Source organism: Chelonia mydas, chromosome 5, assembly GCF_015237465.2.
Source record: "Chelonia mydas isolate rCheMyd1 chromosome 5, rCheMyd1.pri.v2, whole genome shotgun sequence".
In the NCBI taxonomy this organism is placed as follows: domain Eukaryota; kingdom Metazoa; phylum Chordata; order Testudines; family Cheloniidae; genus Chelonia; species Chelonia mydas.
The window spans coordinates 78,756,183-78,781,232 of NC_051245.2; the positions used below are offsets into that span (position 1 = coordinate 78,756,183).

The 25,050-nt window shown below is 39.4% G+C and overlaps 1 protein-coding gene across 2 annotated transcripts in view; it reads left to right on the forward strand.

Moving 5' to 3' along the window:
* MEGF10 (multiple EGF like domains 10) overlaps nt 1–25,050 on the forward strand; it is a 155,840-nt gene that overhangs the window by 61,775 nt on the left and 69,015 nt on the right. For both annotated transcript variants that reach the window (XM_043547395.1, XM_007060851.3), the window contains one exon: nt 8,961–9,053. In XM_043547395.1, coding sequence (XP_043403330.1) covers nt 8,961–9,053 — 93 coding nt within the window. The remainder of the gene's footprint in view (nt 1–8,960; nt 9,054–25,050) is intronic.

Consider the following 25,050-nt stretch of genomic DNA (forward strand, 5'->3'; position numbering starts at 1 on the left):
CATTCTGGCGTGTATTAACAGGAGTGACAGATGAAAGAAACGGGAGGTATTTGTTCTGCTCTACTCAGCACTGGTGAGGCCTCAGCTGGAGTACTGTGTTCAGTTTTGGGTGCCACACTTTAAGAAAGATGTGAACAAATTGGAGAACGTCCAGAGGAGAGCAACAAAAATGATAAAAGGTTTAGAAAACCTGACCTATTAGGAAAGGTTAAAAAAACTGGGCATGTTTAATCTAGGGAAAGAGGCTGAGGGAGAACCTGATAACAGTCTTTAAATATGTTAAGGACTGTTATAAAGAGTATGGTGACGAAATGTTCTCCATGTCCACTGAAGGTAGGTCAAGAAGTAATCCGGGGGGGCATGGATCAGCATTCACGTCACACTCCCCATCAGTACCTAGCCTGAGCAAGCTAAAGATCCAACCAGATGACCAAATTTGGTGATAAATCCTGGTCATGTGTCACCTGAGGCACTTTGCACATATACTAACAAGAAGTAATCAACTTAATCTGTAGCAATGGAGATTTAGGTTGGATATTAGGGAAAATTCCTAACTGTAAGATAGTTAACCACTGAAATACGTTAATGTTGTAGGGTGTGGCTTCCCTGTAGCACCCCCAGCTTGCAAAGTGTGGCACTGCCTCAGTTTTCCTCCCTGAGGTGGATCTCCTCAGCTCTCTACATATAGGTCAGTGCAGGAGATGTGGCTTAGGTCCCTTTCAGCCCTACATTTCTCTGATTCTATGACCTGCTTTGAACATCATGTTCCATAAAATGACATGCTTCTTAAAATTAGATTCCAAACCCATTGCCATGGATGTATTTAGAAAAATCTGCCCAGCAAATATCTGTAGCAATTCTGCCTGTCAAATTGACATACTTATTGCGCTTATGAAGGAAAACTTGCTAAATTCTTAAATTATTCTGTAACGCCATTGTCATCTCAATGAAATCGTGCCAACTTTTTGTTTCTGAATGTCTGGATAATGCCCTTACAAGTGAGAAACCTGATCATCAAAACTTAAGTGACCTAGCATAAACAACTGTTTACTCAATATGTTTTTTTTTTTTTTTTGGCTACAACAGCCAAAACATATTTCAATTTTTTAGAGGGAGACCAGAATCCATTGCTGTGGAGTGCAGATTCATCCCTGGAAACATACCAGTAAAGCACTGTGGAAAAGCCTTTGTCAGCATCCTTTGCTAGTGGTGGTTTTAATTGCCCACAAATTAGATACTTGTGCTTTCAGAAATAAAAGCAGTTTTTACTTTAGACAGAGAATGAGAGAAGACCCCACTCATGACAGATGCCAGTCATATTTCTTGATGCATAATTAGATGGCACTCACTGTGTTCTTTAAGATCAAATCACTCATTATCACTGCAGCAGTAGGAATAACTCAAAGTTTTACATTCTGTCAAGCAGGGTGGGAGTGTAGATTATCAGAGTAAAGACATATTTTTGTCCTAGTTTAAAGGAGATGTGAAATCTAAGTAACTCCCCCGCGAAAATTAGGGGGGAAAGAAAGAATCAATCCATTCATTTCAATGAGACCACTTGCAGAATAAGCAAGGATGGCAGAACTAGACTTTTAATTGTACTCAGGCTAAAGTACCGGTGGGCTAAATAGCAGAGGCCACTCACCTCCATTACTTCTGTGGAGATGAGCTTCATTTTGGATGTCCAATACCACAGGTAACAAGAAAATATAAAATCATCACTGATAAAGTTTGCAGATGACAAAAGAATGGGGGGAATGGTAAATAATGAAGAGGGCAGATCACTGATTGCTGGGACAGGTCACTAGATTGCTTGGTAAACTGGTCACAAGCAAACAATGTGCATTTTAATACAACTAAATGCAAATGTATACATCTACAAACAAAGAATTTAGGCCATACTTATAGGATGGGGGGGCTATGTCCTGAAAAGCAGTGGCTCTGAAAAAGATTTGGGAATCGAGGTGGATAATCATCTGAACATGAGCTTGTCAAGGTTCCTTCCCCACTCTGAACTCTACAGATGTGGGGACCTACATGAAAGACCCCCTAAGCATATTCTTACCAGCTTAGGTTAAAAACTTCCTCAAGGTACAAACTTTGCCTTGTCCTTGAACCCTATGCTTCACCACCAAGCGTGTTAAACAAAGAACAGGGAAAGAGCCCACTTGGAGATATCTTCCCCCCAAAATATCCCCCCAAGCCCTACACCCCCTTTCCTGGGGAAGGCTTGGTAAAAATCCTCACCACTTTGCATAGGTGAACACAGACCCAAACCCTTGGATCTTAAGAACAATGAAAAAGCAATCAGGATCTTAAAAGAAGAATTTTAATTAAAGAAAAAGTAAAAGAATCACCTCTGTAAAATCAGGATGGTAAATACCTTGCAGGGTAATCAGATTCAAAACATAGAGAATCCCTCTAACCTTAAGTTACAAAAAGACACAAGAACAGGAATATACATTCCATTCAGCACAGCTTATTTACCAGCCATTTAAACAAAAGGAAATCTAACTCATTTCTAGCTAGATTACTTACTAACAAGTTCTAATACTCCATTCCTGTTCTGTTCCCAGCAAAAGCATCACACAGACAGACAGACCCTTTGTCCCCCCACCCCTTCCAGCTTTGAAAGTATCTTGTCTCCTCATTGGTCATTTTGGTCAGGTGCCTGTGAGGTTATCTTAGCTTCTTAACTCTTTATAGGTGAAAGAGTTTTGCCTCTGGCCAGGCGGGATTTTATAGCACAGTATACAGAAAGGTGGATACCCTTCCCTTTATATTTATGACAGAGCTCCTAGTGCGACGCTGTGGCCAAAGGGGCTAATGCCATCCTTGGATGCATAAACAGGGGAATCTTGAATAGAGAGATTATTTTACCTCTGTAATTGACACTGATGCCACCACTGCTGGAATACTGTGTCCAGTTCTGGTGTCCACAATTCAGGAAGGATGTTGCTAAATTGAAGAGGGTTCAGAGAAGAGCCACAAAAATGATTAAAGAATTAGAAAACATGCCTTATAGTGATAGACAAATAGGTCAATCTATTTAGCTTAACAAAGAGAAGGTTTGGGGTGTTTGAATAGAGTCTATAAATACCTACATGGGGAACAAGTATTTGATAACGAGCTCTTCAGTCCAGCAGAGAAAAATATAACATGATCCAATGTCTGGAAGTTGAAGCTAGATAAATTTAGGCTGGAAATAAGGCATAAATTTTTAAAGAGTGAGAATAATTAATTATCAGAACAATTTACTAAGGGTTGTGGTGGATTCTCCATCACTGGCAATTTTTACATAGATTGGATATTTTTGTAAAAGATATGCTCTAGTCTAGGAATTATTTTGTGGACATTCTGTAGCTTATGTTATAAAGGAGGTCAGACTGGATGATCACAGTAGTCCCTTCTGGCCTTCAAACCTGTGAATCTATGAAAAACTGATCGCAGTTGAGCTCCACAGAACTTCAGAAGAGCTTTCCACCGTCTCTCTGCAGATCCCGCCTCCTTCCTCTTCTCCTCACAGGGACTTCGGAGTCTTTCCCCTCAGTGACCACAGTAACTTCCAGGGAGCTGTCTGTGCAGATTCTGGGGATCAGAATTCTGTTTGCCTCCACTCCCACCAACACCACATGCTTTTGGTAGTGGCTTAGAGAGGTTGTGAAGGATAAGCCCTTTCTCCTCCTCACTTCTTTTGCCTTAGAAGGGTCATTCTCAGTTGCAGTGTCCTTTCTGGGCTGATGGCTCCATTTGGCAGTTATCTGGTACTGTATCTCCTTGCTCCTGTAAGTTGTCAGTCAGCAAGGAGAACCTGTTTCCCCATTTCTCCCCATGCTGGGACATTAGGGAGGCATTGCCTTCCCCCCAACATCATTCCCCAGTGATCACATTGACATACACAGCAATGGAGGGCAGGTTCATGAACTCTGCCTGTGAAAGAGGGGATGGGTATCTAGGATTTGTTCTGTGGCCACTACAGAGACACATGCAATATCCACTAACTGCTCTATAGGCACAGAGTCTGGCCCAGTTTTAAAACTGGGTTATAGCTTGGATCAATGCCTGTAGGGCAGCAGAGTCATGACTTAGCCATTCAACTTCAAATGTAGTTTTGCCAAGTACGGTCTTGGGGATTTGGCCCTTTATAAATATATTTCTGACTGGAGTTTTGCAAATAACCAATTTTTCAATTCAGTGGCAGAACCAAAATATTGAAGAAAAGAAGAAGTGGTTGTGGTTGTGGTTGTTTTGGGTTGACCCAAAATGAAAATTTTTTCAAAAATTTCAGCAAACTGTAAAAGTAAAAATAAAAATTCATTTCAGGATGAACAATGCATTTTATTTGACCTGAAATGAAACTTTTTGTTTTCAAGGGCTTTTTTACCTATAATTTTTAAAAAATTGAAGTAACATTCAAAATGAGAAGTCATTTTCAATTGAAAAATCTCAGTGTTTCATTTCAAATATGTCAAAAACATACTTTGAGATTTTCAAAATTTTATTTATTTATTTATTTATTTTCCAGCTGAAATAATTTGGCAGATTCACAATTTGGTCGATCCAAATCTGCAGTTTTCGTTGAAAAAAAATTTAATCTGAAAATTTTCACCCAGCCCTATTCCTGAGCAATATAGGTTTCATTCTTTTCCAAGTATTTGACAAAATTCTTCAAAAAATTGTGCATTCCTTGTATTAAAGATCAAACCCTCTTGCTCATTTCAAGATTTACTGTAGTGAATTCTTCAGCATCTTCTTCTGACATCAGATAACTCTATGCACAGCTGTTTAAACACAGTCCATAATGGCTTATGATTAAGAAATTTCATATCACTTTCTTAGTTACTATGCAGATACATAAAATGCTATTCAGAAATTTTGATTCACCTGATTATGTTTCACAGCTGACAGGCCTGGTGCACAAGTAAAGGTGTAAGGTTAATGAGACACACAAATTCCAACACTCAAGTATAATATTTTAAGTAGATGGTGGAATTGAAGAGAAGTCTAAATTTGCACCACAGGTGGTGTACTATAGCACATTAATATAAAAGGAGGTTTCTGGATTGCAATCTTCTCTCTAAATGTCATACTGTCTGTCTTTACCCCCGTGATAACAGACAAGTATCAATTAGAGACCTTGTACTGGTGGTAGGACTAATGTGGTTAGTGTCTGAAAATGTCAAGTTGATCTGTATTATATGCACTAAACATGATTTAATTCTCTTGGTATGATCTCCGCTCACCTTGGTATGATCCTGTGATATGTCTGAAAATGTGCATGGAGAGTTTGCCACCCACCAGTTGCAACAGTATAATAATAAAAATGGCTATGTTCTATGTGGCTAACACTTTTTACGTTTTAATATGCAGTACTGAGCTTACCCAGCAATGTGTTCTCATTTGAAAAATACTCTCATTTTTTTCGTATAAATGGTTGTTTTGGCATTGGTTGATTTGGCAGTGCTGAATGTGCTTTCTGCATGCTGCTTACTACTGTCAATGACTTTTTGGTGCTATTTGAACCAGACAGACTCAATTTGAGTTACACCAATCCTTGTACATCAACATGTTAGCATCAGGTCTGTAGTAGGCCATAATGCAAACAGGACCTCTTTCCTTGATGCGATGCCTCGTTCAGCTTTTTCACTAGTCCAAGTCATATCCCACCCACAGCCCAGTGCAAGTCTTCTTACTTCTTTTTCTGACACAATATAGACCTCCACAGATAATATGCCCCTATTTGCACTTCCTTCCACTGTAGCAGATGCTGTTGCTCTATTTGGTGCCAGCTCTGAATTTAGCTTAGAGTATTAAAATGCCAGAACTTGATGATGTGGTATTTTTTTTGCCTCACACAACATCTGTTAAGGATGCTGGTTTGAGTTCAGATGCTGTGAGTCCAACAGTAACCACAGAAGATATATGGGGGACAACTAATTATTTTTATGACTGTAAACAGTTTTGGATATATTAGTGTTCTGAGTACGGAAAGAAAAATTTCTTGAATTGGATATAATTTTGGATTTAAGAAGCTTAACTAAGAAATGTTTCATGTCCCTCCTTTCCCTTCTTTCTTAGGCACACATAGGATGTGATCCTGCCTTTCTTATATTACTTAAATATTCCTCAAATTTAGTATAACCTCTTGAAAATAAAGAATTACATGTGGATCTCCTTTTGTGTAGAATTTTGTAAATATGGTATTTTCATTTGATGTTTTAATTTATCGTTATTAAAATATTTTGGAAGCAGTAATAATCATGTTATATAATATCCTTTATATCAATGGACTTCATCCTGCATTCCTTGTACATAAGGAATGGCCAGAAGAGTCAGCAGGAGTTTTGGATGTGAAAAATTAGTTTAAAGCCTATTTGAATTTCTTTCAAAATGGCAGTTGATCCATAGTCTCTGCTCATAGAGTAGGCAGTATGGTAGTCCTCAGCTGTTGGAATGGACTAAGGTTGCTTTTATTCTATACTACACCAGGACCAGTGCTGGTTCTAGATTCAAGGAGCCACAACTGGCTCCTTTGTGCCCCTCTGCTGTACCCATCAGGTATTGGGCACAACTGAGAATCTGGGTCAGAGTCTTTCTCCTTTAGGTCACCCGAATCAGTTCTGGACTTTAGTGACTCAAAGTCTTTGCCATCCAATGGTTAATCAGTAATCTATGTGAAATGAGGCAGTGGTTTTAATTCAGTTCCTGATGGGCATGTGTCCATTTACACCATCAAAGAGGGCTCTTAATGGTATCCTTGTTAACAGCTTTAGTGGATTGGCCAAAGAACTAATGGAGAGGGAAACTGAGCTATCCTCACTGTTAGGGGAGGTACTTTGAGATCAAGGACACATTGGTAGCTGTGTGGTGAAGCCTGAACTACATGATCGATAAAGGACTTCAATCTGCAGGATTGGCAACCTGGCATATTTCACCAGCACTAAATTCACTTTATTCTTAAAATAACATGGGGGCTGTAAATCTCAAGCTTTATAAGTTTAAAACAGTCTAGTAAGTAGACTTCTCTGCAGTTACTTATAAAGGTATTACAGAGGTATTAAGTTATAAAGATATTATATAGGTATTATTATTTAGGCTTGTGTTAACAAATACAAACTTTTGTATGTGTTATTTCTATGTATTTCACAGTGTGCATAATGGGATATAATGAAAGTGGGGCCAATGCAGAGCTATGTAGCCCCATTGCATAGAAATTTGGGTTTAGTATGTGAGTAATCACCTGTTTATCCACACATGCACATTTTCCACTCATTCAACAAAAGTCCAATTCATATTTAGCCTCCTTCCAAACACCAGCTGAGCCATTTATCTTTTCTCCTCCCCCAAAGATTCACTTCTCATTGGTATAAATGATCAGGTTTCTGTTGTGGATGTTTCTTTCAAATGGCAGACTTTGGAGATGGTACAGAGAGAATCATCATCCCATGTGTATCTTTTGGAAATTACTGTTGTTTGAATTGAAAAATTCCCACAATATATGTGTGTGTGTGTGTGTGTACATATATATATACACAAAAATTAACTGACCTTCCTGGGGATGTACCTTCAGTGTATGTAGTTTTCCTTATTTGTTTTTCTTTGCTAGAGTGATTTCAAGCTCTGGGAGGTGTGGTCAGTCATCATTGTCTTAAATATTTACCACCCCTAACTCCTGTACCCCTACCTATGATGGGCAATTCTATGAGACTTCTTTAGTTTCCTGGCCTAAGAATTAGATAACGTCACTGTTAGTTGGGAGGGCAGGACTAATTGACCTGTCTGCCACTGTGACTGACATAAGCCCTTCCCCTCAGTCAGTATGGTGATGTCTTTGTCTTGTTTGCTGTTTGGTCTTTTTGTCCAACAAAGATCTGCCTTCACCTCAATCCCTACTCTGGACATGTCTTCACAACAGCCCTGATTCCCTCCCTATTCCAATCTTCTCTGTGCTGCTCCCTCTCTGCTCTGGGTTCCCATAGCTTCCTGCTTGCTCTAGGTTTCCCTCCCAGTATCCCATGCTAATGGTATGTAGCTTTTCATGCCCTTCTGGTGGCTAGACCACTGTTTCTGATTCTTCATCAATAATAATTTACACTGCGCTTTGCATCTTCAAAGAACTTTGTGAACGTTAACATTAATTCACGTTCACCACATGATGTAGGTAAGCAAGTAACATGTATATCAAATTTATAGGTGAAGAAATTGAAGTAAAAAGATTGTGATTTGCCCAAGGTGACCTAGTGTAAGTCTTATGCCCAGGATTAGAACACTCTGGCTCCCACTTCTGTGCTCCAAACACTAGAGTACATCTCGCACAAAAGACTCGACATTAGGGCTGGTCAAAATGAAAAGTTTTCCCACAAATTTCCAATTTAAAAAAAGGCCCTTAATTGTTCAAAAAAAGTTTCAAATGAAAAATTTCATCCAGCTCTACTCAGCGCTGGCAATGATAATTGCAGGAGGAGTCAGCAAGTTTACATTTTGTATTTGTCTAGTGATCATGTTTGTTTCACCGTGCTGCTTCTGAGTCATACAGTCATTCATGAAGATAAATATTAAAGTACTGATGTGTTGTGATGTATTCTGTGTGGTGTAGAGAAAATCATGTTTTACTCACTGCTGCAGCAAAAACTGGCTTGAGTTTTTCTCCAAAAGTTTAGAGTATCTTCTCATAGCTTAGCATGAAATAGTATTTGAGCAGCCTTAATGTAATTTATTTTGAGATTTTGAACTTAGAGAATAAGTTGTATGGTTATAAAATACACGTTAAGTCTGAAAAATGACTCACAGGTGAAGCTACCAAACATGAATTTACAAACAATTTTTCATGTTTTTAAAGGATATTTGAGATAAAAAATAAAACAGCTGGATTGGGGAAAAAGCTATTGTGTGGTGTTTTGTTGTTTGTTTTTATTTTTGTGCAAGATGTTCTTATTTTTATTGATTTCTCTTTCTGACAGCTCACTGTGCTGATAAATGTGTCCATGGTCGTTGTATTGCTCCAAACACCTGTCAGTGTGAGCCTGGCTGGGGGGGTCCCAATTGCTCTAGTGGTAAGTTTACACCTGCTGCTGCCTGTCTTGTGTTGTTTTTACTGTATTGTCCTTCTTTGGGAAATTATCATAGATCCTGTGCTTGATCTCCTGGTCGCTGTTGGAGGAGCTTGCTCTGATTTATCAGAATGTGTCAGAACTCTGTGTGTGGTCTGATTTCTCTCATTTATTCCAAAGGAGTAGCGGCAAGTGCCAATATTAAAAAAAATGCTTATTTTGGCCCCATTGACAAGCCAGATTGGATAGGGCTCCATTGCTGGAGAAGGTAAATATATTTGCCCTGATCAAGGTTCCCTCTAACTTTTCTTGTCTGAGCGCAAAAAGAATGACTGCCTAAGCTCAAGTTTAAACCTGACTAGTCTCTTCCTCTGCCTATTCCCTACCCCTTTTACTCTATTTCCTCCCTCGTCCCATTTACCCCTTCATTCACTCATTCCCATTCCTTCCTCCTCCATTGACTCAGTATCCCTTTTTGTTCATTCCATATCCTATATTCATTATCACCGTCTCTTCACTTGGTTGATCTTTTTTCATTTCACTCTCCCTCACTGTTTTTCACTTACCAGCCACGTCTCTCCAACTTTCCTCTCCCTTTTGCTGTGTGTGTGAATAAGAAAGAGAGAGAGAGAGAGAGAGAAATTGAAGGTGCAGGCAGCACTGAAGTGCCCTTCCCCACCCAGTTCTTAAAGCTGCCATGGGAATTTGGAGACCTGGAGAACTTCCCTGCACTTCTCCAAGAGTTCTCCCTCCCCACCGGGGTGGTACCAGAGCAGGAGTGGCCAACCTGAGCCTGAGAAGGAGCCAGAATTTACCAATGAACATTGCAAAAGAGCCACAGTAATATGTCAGTAGCCCCACATCCGCTCCCCCCCTCCAGCCCCAAGCGCCTCCCGCCCATCGGCAGCCTCACCAATCAGCCCCTTACCCACGCCTCCCACCAGCTGCAATCAGCTGTTTTGCAGTGCGCAGGAGGCTCTGTGGGGGAGGAGCGAGGAGTGAGGGTATGGCAGGCTCAGGGGAAGAGGGAGGAGTCTTGGGGGAAGGGGTTGGAGTGGTGGCAGGACCTGGGGCAGAGCAGGGTGTTGAGCAGTGAGCACCCCACAGCACATTGGGAAGTTGGCATCTGTAGCTCCAGCTTCAGAGTCATCGCCTATGCAAGGAGCCACATATTAATCCCTGAAGAGCCTCATGCAGCTCCGGAGCCACAGGTTGGCCACCCCTGTACCAGGGAGTTGAAACCCTGCCGGGAAGGTTCCCTGCGGTGCATGGTGCCTGCCAGCACTGGGTGCAGCTCTACTATGACCACATGGCTTTGGTGGTACGGGAACCCAGGTATTGACCTGTATGTCTTTTTTTTTTTTTTTTTTTTTTTAAATAGAAGTGTAGTGGAGTAATGAAATCAGGTTTTCCCAAGATTTATTATGGGCAAACTCACATTAAAGGTGTTCCTCCATATCTCCTTTTAAGGTTTATAGCTTTATTGAATAACAGCTTTTTTTCTGGGCTCACTAGAATCTGATTGTTGTATGTAAAAGCACACTCTGTATGTGATGATAGAATGAAGTTACTCTGCAAAAAACAGAAGTGGAGGTTCATTGCTGTATCATAAAAATTTTAATTAGTGCATTGAAGGTACTGAAACAACTTGGGACTTCGGTTGTTCTTCATTATAACTAGTTTCACTATATCTGGCCCGCCCCAGATATTCACGAACAACTTTTGTTGAGCCTTATTCATTTTTGCTGGCATGGGGAATTGCTAATTACTCTTGCCTGGCCCCTTGAACCAAAGGAGGGATTCACCCAAGACAGGGTGGATTCCAGAAGAGCTCTGCCAGCCACTGCTGCTGAATGGATGCACTGTGTTTAGGGCATCTCAGCACCTTAGCCATGCCCCCTCCTCAACAAGCTCCACCCACATTTTGGACAGCACTGCCAGACTATAGGCCTCCAGCTGATGCATGGTTGCAATTGCTTTCTCCTTTCACTGCTCTTTTCTTTTCTTGGGAGTCTTTCCTGTGGCCCTGTGACAATTGTTATGCAAATAATATTAACAATCCCCCAAAACCATGAATCAGACTCCAAAAAATCATGATATTGACTTAAAAATCATGAGATCTTAAAAATATTATTTTTGGGATTCCTTTTCTTTGCATTTTGGTTTCTGAGCCTTCAGGGTGCACTTGTGTCACATTTTTCTCCACAACCACAACACCAAATATCAAGAGAATTGTGATAAAACTGTGCCAATGTTATCCTGATCTTTATCTAGCATGCTTAATTTAAAGTTGCACATGTGTAGTTGAATCCTTATGAAGTGTGTTCTGTATGAAGTGTGTACATCTACTTATATATATTAGATATAATTTATTTATCTCCATGGATAGCCAATGGGAATTTTAAATTAACACCTTGAGGATTCTGTTGATTTGTGTTTGGAATAAATCCTCCCCATCAGCAGACTCTCCAGGATTACTTTCCCTTGACCCAAGCCTCTTCAGTTATAGTTTATTTTGAATATATTTGTATCAAATCAACTATCTTCTGCTGCTGCTGCTGCCTCTGCACATTGCCTCTGACCGCTGGTCATAGTAGCTTCAGCAGTGAAAATACTTTGTGCTGTCTGTACACAAAAGACCTAGTGTGAAAGAGCCTTTATTGTACCTTGAATAGAGTGATCTAATGGGATATTTGTGATGCTCTGTAAAAGTTTTTGCATACCAATACAGCTAAATTTAACTGCTAAAAATTTGTTTCAGATTGCTATTGTTCTTCAAGGGAGGATTAAAGAGGAAGAGGGTATTTTGTTCACATGCTATTGAAGCAATGTTTGGGACATGGGGTTTGGCGCATATCCAGCTTTTTTATGAGCTGTTGCTTTCATTGGATTGTCCTGCTGGAGATTCAGTTGTTCATAGGCATTCTAGGAACAAATAACATTATTATTGGCCAGCATAGTGGGGAGGGTAAGTGTTTAATTTGAGCAGTGCAGTTTGTTACAAGGTATAGTATGACAGAATTGTGCGGTCTCCTCATCTGTGTTGACAGACAGCGCCTCTTAAAACAGACCCATAGTGGAAATCAGACCAAATAAATAATAGTGTGTAACACTGGGAAGACAACAACTACTGGACCTGATTTTCATCAGCGTTTGCGTAACATTAAAAAAACCCTCTTCACCCAATTTACTTTCAGCTGTTATTATCCATGGAGTCCCAAGACTTGCATTTTCTTTAGTATGAACAAAGGCACAATAAAATAATATAAAGAGATAGCAGATTATTTATTTTTTATAAACTTTTTGGGTTGTTATAAAATAACATGATTATACTGTGGTGATGGGGGCCGCATATATGCCTAGATATCGAACTCAGTCGAGCCAGAGACTCTCCATGAAGTCCAAATTTATTTTGCATGGCTGAAGCTCTGATTCAGAGGAGATGGGTGGCAGGATAAAATCCTAAAATAGAGAGGGAGACATTTTCCTAGGAGTCTGAAATTTGTTGTAAATTATTGTTTGGTAAACTCTGATTTGGTGTTTAATTTATTTGCATGGTCATTCTACTCAAGAATAAAACCTGTTATGTAAGTGGTGCAGAAATGAACTTACTCTCCAAAAAATACAGTTCTTTATTAAGGAGAGACAAACACTGCCCTTATATGGGAGCTGCACAAATTTGTGTCTGAGGATAGAATTGGACCCATAATGGATCTCTCCACCTGTTCTTCCTCTTCAAACCCTACTTGCATTTTGACTGTTATTTACCATTGTGTAACTGTCTTCTGTTAACAGAACTTTTATTTCAAAACATCTTGGGCTGCTGTATTACTGTGACTGTTTGGCTTGCTGGGTGGTAATTGTAGACAAGGACTTCCTGAGTGTTATAATGTTCTCTCTAAAAATGACAAAGTGATTGCACTGACTGGATTCGGGTATCATGCAGGTAACAGCTGTGCAAGCAGCCTCCTCCCATACCCATTACTGACAATTCACCTCAGTGTGATATGAGCTCATGTCCGTTTGGGACTAGCATGGGACTCCAATTCACTTTTGATCTTTTGATGAAGATTTGAATCCACTCTCTCTAGAGATGCAGGGGGAAACCCACCGAAGGAAATTCGTCTGTTCTCCCAACCATATCCTGTGCACTTCTGAGCAGCTGGTTCCTCTCCATCCTTCCCGCAGAGTGGGGATCTTGGTTCTTCTTCATTCCCTGCAAGAGGGAGGACAGGTTCATCAGCTTTCCCCCTCCCTGATTTATTGCAGAGATTGCAGGCAAAGGGTTCTCCCTCCCTAAGCAGGAGATTCTTTTCAGTCTCCCTTGTTCTTGACTTTTGGTCCCTACATGCTGTGACAGACTCATGTGAGAGGCCAGAAACGGAGACGATTCAACTTTATTGAAACACCAGTTCCTTAGATTGCTAGTTGGGCAACTGCAAACTTTTTATAATTAGGTCTGTTCTTGCTGCACATTGTAGTAGGAGTGAGTGAACTGGCTCTGTGTGTGTGTGTGCGCGCACATGTGCGCATGTTTGTGTGTTAAACCTCCCTACATTACTTTAGGTGTCTTGCCAAGGAATTACTCTACTGTGACTATCAACTCTTGTATTGAGAGAGCTCTTTATTGCATGCCAGTATTTAGTCTATTTTCATAGGCAAAATCCTGACGTCCTTAATCAGGTAAAAACATCAGTGTTTTTTACCAGTCCCTGAGTAAAATATGAGCAGAGACTTCAGGCTTGCTATGTCTAAGATCTCCTTGATGAATTTGTCATATGTATAGGTGGTTTTTTTTCTTCAGACCTTAGACCTTATCTTTTTGGCAAACATATTATGATGCATTGGGTAATGTATTGCCTGCAGTATAGTTCAGTGAAGAGAGATGAATGAGATGATGATAATATAAATCTGAAAAGAAATACCACATTGATTAAAAGGGTGCACATTTACAAAACATTTTCATTCCAGTGCAAGAGCTGACATTCATGTGAAGTAAATTATTCTAATAAAGATTTATTGACTGGACACAATAGACAGATCAATGTCTTTTGAGTGGACAGAAGACATATTGAACCTATCCCTTGGAGCTAGTGAATCAGCACATCCATTTCACTGTCAGGATCACTTTGAAAAATTGTTCATGAAGCTGCAAGAGTATGAACTGATCAGTTTGCTTTGGTCAGAGTGAGGGCAGAATTTAGGAGAGGAGAAGGGTTGATCATGATAGGAAGGGGTGAATTAAACAAGAAAATATTTTAATAGATTTGACAAAAAGAGCCTCTGATTATCTTTTAGTTAGCTTGATTTTTGTCAACAGTTGTAGTGAAGGCTTGAATTACAGTAGTGTAAGTTTTAGTGGTTACAGTATTAGAGGAAAATAAAAATAAGAGCCCATACATATGCAGTTTTTTTTCTTGTAAGAGTAGTTCTGCCACTAGCAGAGGTTTTACTTACGGGTGTGGGAACAAACTGTATATCATCAAGTAGTGTGAGTTCTGATTCATGTGGGTTAGTGTGCACTGCAAACACTAATTTTAATTCTGACAAGTAAAACAAATTCCTCATTTGCAAATTCCTCAATAGCAGAAGATAGAAACCACCAAGTGAAGTTGTGTTGTGTTCATTTCTATACATCTAGACAAACAATTCTCTTAACTGGTAGTCAATTTTATGTAGGACAGTATATTATATAAAACTGACGATCAGTTAAGAGAATTGTCTGTCTAGATGTATAGAAATGAACACAACACATCTGCACTTGGTGGTTTCTACCTTTTGCTATTTTACCTTTTTTCATGACTGGGGGACACAGAGTGATATCCAGATGAAATAATACATAGCGTTATAGATCACACAAGTCTCACAGTGGGATATGTATGTGACTGAGGTATGCATATGCTGTAATATTGATTCCTGATACGCAATTAGGAAATTCCTTTTCTTCACATTTTCTCAGACTGTGAATAGTTCTTAGTCCACAAATTGTTCCACTGAAATCAATAGGACAATTCATAAGGAAGCTTTTCCTCAATAAGAATAAGGGTGAAAGAATCCAGAGGATGATTCATTCATAGAGCTGAATTTGGGGTCATTTTAAAATTTATTTTAAGTGTGAGTGACAACTTTTAAATTATATTTATATATATATGTCAGCTAGTCAAGGAAGGATCTGGTCCTAGGCTTTGGTCTGCATTGAGAATGCTCAGTGAATCCCTCCACATCATTCCCATAACCTCATACGCAATATATGCCTTGGAGTGTCAGGGTCCAGGACTCTAGGGCAGTCTGATTGGCGGATTTGCCCTACAGCTGCAGACCAGGGTCCCCTGCAGCCTAACAGGAATCCAGGCAGGGTTCTGTGGGAACCCTGCTTGGTTTCGCTGAAAGTTTTTCAAATCCAGATATTTCCAGTGAAATGTTTTGGGCTTGACAAATCAGCATTTTCCAAAACTTTGTTTTATTGGAAAATTTCTGACCAGCTCTACTTATGGGATTCACCAAAACTTGTAATTTACTTGTAATGTCTAAAATTCCCCTAATTTAAATCGAACTTTGTCTGATTAATGTCTAACTTTTCCCTCTAGAAACAATGAGAATCTTCAGCTTAAGATGTAGGGTTTCTTTCCCCAACTAGTTAGATGGAGTGCTGGGGGTCAAAAAATGGAAACTATCAACACCTTAACAGTGGACAGAGTCATTACTCTGGCTTCAGTAATAGGTAACTTAGCTGCAGAGCCAAAGTTTCTGATGCTACATGGCTTTGGTACTTATCCAGGTCGGTCCTGGGGCCGGTTTTGTTCAATATCTTCATGAATGATCTGGAGGATGGCATGGATTGCACCCTCAGCAAGTTTGCAGATGACACTAAACTGGGAGGAGTGATAGATACGCTGGAGGGTTGGGATAGGAATCAGAGGTACCTAGACAAATTAGGGGATTGGGCCAAAAGAAATCTGATGAGGATCAACAAGGACAAGTGCAGAGTCCTGCACTTGGGACGGAAGAATCACATGCATCTCTACAGACTAGGGACCGAATGGCTAGGCAGCAGTTTTGCATAAAAGGACTGAGGGGTTAGAGTGGACAAGAAGCTGGATATGAGTCAACAGTGTGCCCTTGTTGCCAAGAAGGCTAATGGCATTTGGGGCTGTATAAGTAGGTGCATTGCAGCAGATCAAGGACGTGATCATTCCCCTCTATTCGACATTAGTGAGGCCTCATCTGGAGTACTGTGTCCAGTTTTGGGCCCCACACTGCAAGAAGGATGTGGAAAAATTGGAAAGTGTCCAGCGGAGGGCAACAAAAATAATTAGGGGACTGGAACACGTGATTTATGAGGAGAGGCTTAGGGAACTGGGATTGTTTAGTCTGTGGAAGAGAAGAATGAGGGGGGATTTGATAGCTGCTTTCAACTACCTGAAAGGGGGTTCCAAAGAGGATGGATCTAGACCGTTCTCAGTGGTAACAGATGACAGAACAAGGAGTAATGGTCTCAAGTTGCAGTGGGGGAGGTTTAGGTTGGATATTAGGAAAAACTTTTTCACTAGGAGGGTAATGAAGCACTGGAATGGGTTACCTAGGGAGGTGGTGGAATCTCCTCCTTTGAGGTTTTTAAGGTCAGGCTTGACAAAGCCCTGGCTGGGATGATTAGTTGGGGATTGGTCCTGCTTTGAGCAGGGGGTTGGACTAGATGATCTCCTGAGGTCCCTTCCAACTCTGATATTCTAATGATTCTATCTGTTCCAGAGCAAGAAACAGAAAAACACATAAAAATGTGCAATGTGTAAAACCTTTGTATGTTCAGAACACGTCACTTGTTTGATCCCTCCATTGACTGCCACTTTCCTGTGTTTGTGCCTTTGATTTTGTTGCTGTTGTTATCTATTTTCATTGTCTAAACATAGCGTCAGTTAGAGCCTGACACTTGAATAGTTTGTAGCTTTTTTTTAAAAAAAAATGTGTTTGATCATGGGGTCAGTTAGACCCCAACACAAGTACTATGTAGTGTGCTTCTGAATCTAGGAAAGTTTTAACTTGTTCATAGTTTTATAGTTCACTGGTTCCAATAAAGTTAATTTTAAATGCATGCCATGTGTTTTTTCCCCAATTTTGACACACTAGGAGTCTCCAAGACCCTAATATGGAAATAATTGGGTGAGTTTTGGTTCTATACAAGGTTTAAGCAGGTGCTTACATCCAGTGGGACTAAGTATATGGTTAAGCACCTTCCTGAATAATTATGCTTCCTGAATCAGGGCCATAATTTCTACTTTAATTTGCTTTAAAATATATTATATATTAACATTTTCTATTAAATATAATAAATGAACAATGAATCATTGGAAGTAATTTATTCCTGTTTTTAATTAGAGTTCATTTAGGTGTAAGTGATAGTCTCAATCAATCTTTCTTCTAAACATTTAACAGTAATTTAACAATTTCAATAACACACTTTATTTCACTTAGCAATACTAGCCTTAAAGATAAGCCTCTGGTTGTTGAAGGCATTGGGTTTTACCTTGTACTTTACATTTCCCTTGAAGCATGTAATTTTTTTTAATATAACTACTTTTCTTATCAGCTGTTATGGTGTAGTTAATTACTAGAAATGCTAGTGTCTGTATTAAAATCAGTTAAAACAACTAATTGACTTATGACATACCCCGTGTTAAAATATGTGGTTTTGTTTATTATGGTTACGAAAAGGCTTTCTTATGAGATCTATCCTTTTATTCATACCTCTTTTAATATACAAATGTTTCTTTGAGCCATGGTAGGACTGCATCTTTCTAGTCAACAGTTACCAAATTATCTTTAAAGCATATGTTTAGTGTGTCTGGAGGGAGCTAGTGGTGTCTGGTAAGTAGGTGTTGGGAAGAGAAAAAATATGTTTAACTTTTAGGTTGCCATAAAAACAGTGTTTATCACTGTTATAATTTTACATATAGAATGTTGTTTATATTAATAGGGTCAGTGGTGAAGCTCTGCACATATTCAAGGGGCCACATTAAAACTTAACTTCTGGAAATGCTAAAGATTTTAAATAAAGATTAAAAATTGTTTTAAAAGGTCTATATCACTTAAAATAGCAAAAAAGGAATTTTAAAATATCAGAGAACGTAAGATTGGATTCATGGCCTACTTGCTAAAATTAATACAAAATTGGGTTCAATCCTGCAAACGCTTGCTCACAAGAATAAGTTGTGAGCAGATGACACTAAGCTGAGGGGAGAGGTAGATACCCTGGAAGGTAGGGATAGGGTCCAGAGTGACCTAGGCAAATTGGAGGATTGGTCCAAAAGAAATCTGATGAGGTTCAACAAGGACAAGCGCTGAGTCTTGCACTTAGGACGGAAGAATCCCATGCACCGCTACAGGCTGGGGACCGACTGGCTAAGCAGCAGTTCTGCAGAAAAGGACCTAAGGATTACAGTAGACAAGAAGCTGGATCTGAGTCAGCAGTGTGCCCTCATTGCCAAGAAGGCTAACGGCATTTTGGGCTGTATAAGTAGGGGCATTGCCAGGAGATTGAGGGACGTGATCATTCCCCTCTATTCAACATTGGTGAGGCCTCATCTGGAGTATTGCATCCAGTTTTGGGCCCCCCACTACAGAAAGGATGTGGACAAATTGGAGAGAGTCCAGCAGAGGGCAATGAAAATGATCAGGGGGCTGGGGCACATGACTCACGAGGAGAGGCTGAGGGAACTGGGCTTGTTTAGTCTGCAGAAGAGAAGAGTGAGGGGGGATTTGACAGCAGCCTTCAACTCCCTGAAGGGGGTTCCAAAGGGGGTGGAACTCGGCTGTTCTCAGTGATGACTGATGACTGAACAAGGAGCAATGGTCTCAAGTTGCAGTGGGGGAGGTCTAGGTTGGATATTAGGCAACACTATTTCACTAGGAGGGAAGTGAAGCACTGGAATGGGTTACCTAGGGAGATGGTGGAATCTCCATCCTTAGAGGTTTTTAAGGCCCGGCTTGACAAAGTCCTGGCTGGGATGATTTAGTTGGTGTTGGTCCTGCTTTGAGCACGGGGTTGGACTAGATGACCTCCTGAGGTCTCTTTCAACCCTAATCTTCCATGATTCTATGAAATAGTCCCATTGACACCAAAATAAATGTATTGTCTTTAATCTAATTGACTTGAGTTGAACTACTCACATGAGTAAGGGTTATTTGTGTGAGTAAGGGTTGTAGAATTGGGTGCTAAATATGAGTAAACCGCTTTGTATTCAATTTGGAGCAAAAACAGTTAGTTGTTCCAAAAGGAAAGTACCATTTCCATACCGGGGGGGAAAATTGCTAGAACTGGTTAAATAATTCACTGCAAATACTGGCCACAATTTAAGACAGTACTGAATTATGTGCTTAAGTCTCATTGGAGTCTTAGTCATGCATAAGTGCTTTCCTGAATCAGGTCTATATTCATTGCAAATTTTGGCAATTTTTATCAAATAACTTTTGTTTGTTTAGGAATTTGATCAGTTCAATAGATGGTGAACAATTTGTGGTGAATTTTGGTGAACCATTATTTGCAAAAGCAATTTTTTCATTATTTGATTAGTTCTATTACAAGTGGACTGATCCTGTCTTATTTACTCGTACAAAGCTTCCAATGGCTTCACTGGGAAGGACTACAGGATTAGTTACTGTATTAAAAATTAAGAACTTCAAAATACAGTGCAGAAAAAAATTAAGTCCCGGTCCTGCAATGAGGTGCATACAAGATCTGATTACATACTATACTCAAATTCATATGATTTTTTTAACCTTCTCTACAATAATGATTATTGTTAGTAGGGTTCATCTCAGTAGGACAGTAAAATTAACATAAAAGACTGTCTGTGTTTTTCCTTAACAGCTATCCACCATTGCATTCTGAGGTCCAAAATATTTTAAAGAGTCTTGTGAAATGTATGGCATGTGAAAGGCACACGGTTCCAGTCCTTTACAGAGTCTAAAAAACACATTTTCATTGTTCTTCCACTTCACAGACCAAAAAGCTTTTACAAAGTTAAAAAAAAGTCTTGAATAAAAATCCTTTCTTTTATACAGAAGAATAAGGAAGAATGAAAAATATGCCTCAGGGTAGAAAGCCTTCAATGTAACAAATGAAATCAGATAGAAACAAAAGATTCTAAAGGAAATCCAGATTTAATAGGAAGTGTTGTGTTCTACAAAATGCACTAAGTACTTCTGTGTCTGGGATGTAGGAAAAATAAGTCTTTTACTAAAAGGCATTAATACTTCATAATTATTAAGAATGTATTTGTCAAAAGAATGTAGTTCTTGCCGACTGAGGTAACCATACAGATCACAATAGCAAAAATGATACGGAGAATAAACTCTTGGTTTTATTAATTGAAGCCTTTTAAAGGATTCTCTGAGTGGACTATTCAGCATAGCTGGCCTTGATTTATAGCCCTTTAAATTGATTTCTGAGATTTCTGCTTCCAAATTTTACCATCTTGTAACCCTAGTAACGTGCTGGTTTGATGCCACTTGTAGGGATGGACTTACACTTTTTATCAAATTTTGAACCCACTTGAATGTTGTTGATTTGAAATTTAGGGTGAACTTGAATGTTATTTGGTTCAAGTTTAACTTAGGAGAGTAATTTTCACTCTCCTATCCTCAGAGGGTAGCCTAAAGGAAAGGAGTGACATTATTTTCAGTATCCAACGAACCAAACCCTGGTATCAGAGTTGAGTAGTCACAAGATTGCACTCTGAGTTATGTAATAAGAATGGATTGGATAAAGTTGGTCATAGTGTCATTCTTGACCTAGGTTTTGCCATGTAAATGCATGGATATTATTCCATTTACTGTTCTTTACACAATCTAGGTCATATAATAACATTTCAGAATCTGTGTCCAAAATACTGCATCACTGAGAATAGTTTGTACTCTATTGTACCTTTTTGGTACTTTGTATTTTGCCTGACTCAGCATTCCCCATAGGCTAAAGACACTGTAATCAGGGAAATGTAGGATATAAAGCCATTCAAAATGCATTTTACAAGGTCTAAGTTGCATGATATATTACCATAGTATATGTTACTTAAAGGATATTAATATTCCTCTACTACCTCTGTATGGACAAAGGAGAGGAAAAACCCAAAGGAATACCAATCCAGTTGTATGGCAAAGATTGTGATTTACCTAAAGCTTAGAAAATGTTGCAGACATAACTCACAGCCTGTCCAAGGCTTCATACTGTAATCTTAGAGTACCCTTTGGACAGTACATTGAATATATTTTAATGTATGCAATATATAAGAGGATTTACATATTGATTTTTAATTCACGTGCAAATGGTATGGTTCCTCACAAGGGTTCTGCTCCTTTGTGTTTGAGCTGGGCCTGAGTAACAAAGTTCAGACATGGATCTAGATTTAAACTCTAAACTGCAGGGTGTTTGGATTTGGGATTCTCATGCATACCTGCCACTAGTCAGCACCACTTGGATTTCAAACACATTAGTTCCAGAAATATAAAAAAGGACTTTTCTCACTGTCTGTGTTAAGGGAAGAGACCTTGGCCCAAATTCCAAGCTATGGCTAAGATGTACTCAGCACAGCTCAGGAGACTGGAAGCACAGGTTGTTTTAAGTCTTCGTTCTTCGACTGAAGGTTAATAATGCTGGAGAATCTGAACAGCATTTAATTATAAAGCCAAGTAAGCCACGTGCTTATAGTTTCGCTGAAAATTGTTGGCTCGCGGTTACATCAACATCTCGAGACAAGAATTAGCAGAAGTCAGTTTGGTTTCCATCCAGGAGTAGGCATGAGGGAGGCAGTCTTTGCCGAGGATCTTAAGTGAGCGTGTGAGAAGCACAAAGGGAAATGTATATGTTCTTTGTAAGTTATGAGAAGGTATTTGGTAAAATCAAACACAAGAAGGTGATACAAATTCTTGAAGAATCTAATATTGACTCTCAAGATATATAATTAATAGGAAGCCTGTATTGGGGACAGTCTGCAGCAGTCTGAATGAACTATGAACTATCTGATTATTAGGAGTCTGGTGGCACCTTAAAGACTAACAGATTTATTTGAGCATAAGCTTTCGTCGGTAAAAACCCCACTTCTTCAGATGCATGGAGTGAAAATTACAGACGCAGACGTAAATATACTGGCACATACAAAAGCCAGTAGGAGAACACTTCAATCTTCCTGGACATTCTATAACAGATTTGAAAGTAGCTATACTTGAACAAAAAAACTTCAGAAACAGACTTCAAAGAGAAACAGCAGAACTAAAATTCACTTGCAAATTTAACACCATTAATTTGGGCTTGAAGAGGGACTGGGAGTGGCTGGCTCATTTCAAAAGCAGCTTAGCCTCTCCTGGAATTGACACCTCATCTATTATTGGGAGTGGACTACATCCACTTTGATCGAATTGGCCCTGTTAACACTGGTTCTCCACTTGTGAGGTAACTTCCTTCTCTTCATGTGCTGGTATATTTATGTCTGCATCTGTAATTTTCACTCCATGTCTCTGAAGAAGTGGGGTTTTTACCCATGAAAGCTAATGCTCAAATAAATCTCTTTGTCTTTAAGGTGCCACTGCACTCCTCCTTGTTTTTGTGGATACAGACTAACACGGCTACCCCCTGATATCTGATTATTGTAACATCAAGAAAGGTGTAAGTCAAGATTGCATTCTATCTCCACAACTATTTGTAGAAAGTACAATGAGGCAAAGTTTAGAAGACACCATCAGGGCATGCAGGTCAATATAAGATATGCTGATGGTCTATTTTGTATCACTTCACCTAGGGAAGAAATTCAGAACTTGCTTATTGCTGTGAACAATATCAGCAAGAAATATGGAATGACAATGTTAGAAAGACAGACTATTATAATGAGTAAATACAGTGATGCACAAGGTAGGCAATGCCTGTAACTTGATGGTCAAGTGCTAGAACAAGTGAATAATGGGTTCCCCTATTTAGGGGGTCCAGTAACATCAGACAGAAGATGTGATGAAGAAATCAAGAAAAGTGTAGAGCTTGCAAAAATGTATTTAACAATTTCCAAAGACTTCTGTGTTTTCAAAAGTAAAAACTGCACATCTGCACTAGATTGCTGAAGTAGTGCTACATATGATCAGCTCTCCTGTATGGATGTGAGAGCTGGACACTTAAAGGAATCCAGAGCATTCAAGTTTTGGTGTTATAGAAAAATGTTAAAACATACCAGGGTAAACAAAACTATGAATGAAGATGTGACAAGAAGGATGAATGTAGAAAGAGCACAATTACTTGAGACCCTAGGTAAAAGAATAACATATTTTTGTGGCCACATAATTCTCCAATTGCGGAGCAACCTTCTTCTAGCACTCACGCTATCAGGCAAGATTGCAGGCAAACCAGGAAGAGGAAGAAAGAGAGACGGTTACACAGGTAATATCATTAGATTGATTGGTAGCCAAAGGAGAGTGGAAATTTTACAACTCTGTCATGATCATAAAGATGGGAGGTCGCGATCGATAATTTTCATATCAGAGATGTCTCTTGAAGAAGAATTACCATAGCACCTAGGAGCCCGGGTAATGGACCAGGGCTCCATTGTGTTAGGTGCTTCTGAACAAAAGACAGACATTGCCCCTAAGAGCTCACAATCTAAGTATAAGACAAGAGACAACAGATGGACATAGACAGACAGATGGGGGAGTACAAGGAAACAGTAAGACAATATTGGTCTGCACATTAGGCAGTAGTCACAGCACACCAGCAGCCTAGTTGTTGTCAAGTTTTTGTAGGCATCACAGCAAAGGAGAGTTTTAAGGAGGGTTTAGAAGAAGGAAAGTGAAGTAGCTTTCTGTATATTTATGAGGAGCTCCTCCTAAGTGTGAGGAACAGCATGGGAAAAAGCACAAAGGTGCTTGTTTGAAAATTTAACAAGTTGCCAATGGAGGCTAGCACCCTGGGCCACTTGGAGGCAAGAGTTGACACCTTGATAGTGAATGAGCCTTGAAAGCGAAGATACATAGTTTATGTGTGATGCAACAGAGACGTGCAGTGGAGGGAGGCAAAGAGAGAAGTGACATGGTCAGAGTGACAGCCTAGAGAAATTATATTTGCCGCAGCATTCTAAAGGGATGTGTATTATCATGGACCTCACCGATTGCATTTGTCAAGATCAGAGAAAAAAGATGTTGCAGTAACTGAGACAAGAGATGATGAGAGCCTGGACAAAAGTTTTAGCTGTGTGGAAGAATAGGAAATAATGTATCTTAGAGATGTTAGGCAGAAGGAATCAGCAAGATTGAGATGTAACCCGAATGTGAGGAGAGAGGTTCAAGTATGAGTCAAAGATGTTGCCCAGGCTACAGGCTGGTTAAGTCAGTTATTGCACAGCTAGAGCAGTGCAAAGCAACCTTAATGTACCATAGACCTTGCCCTTTTGAACTCAGCTAAAGAAATTATGTTTGGTGGTTTAGAGGGACAGGGGATGAGATTTTGCACTTTTACAGTTGCTATTTATTTAAATGTTTGGCTGCCAAAATTACATTCCCAAATGAGTGAGCAGCTCACTCTGACCGAAAATTTGTAGTTGGAAAAAACACATTTTCATGCATGTGTTTTATGGTTAGACTTGTGCAATCACTTCAGGCATCACAGGAAAGGAGATTAAAATTATATTAGTATAGTATTCTGATAAAGGTCTCTTCTGTTTTTGGCAGCAGTAAAAAGGGCACTTGTTTCCAGATACATACTATAATGTTTTGCCATACAATACCAGGAACAGTTATGGGCGAGAAGCAAACAGTATGTTATTATCTCAGTACCACCTATCTGATAGGAACAAAGAAAGATGCTAAGAAAAATAAATCTTAATTTTAGTGTGATTCTTTACTTTAACATCCATGTTAGCATTAGCAAAAAAAGAAAAACACAAGAAAGTCAGACCTTTAAATAACTTGCCGTAAACATGTTGCATCCTGAATATCACATTACAAAAGTAACTTTATAGCATACGTGCAAGGT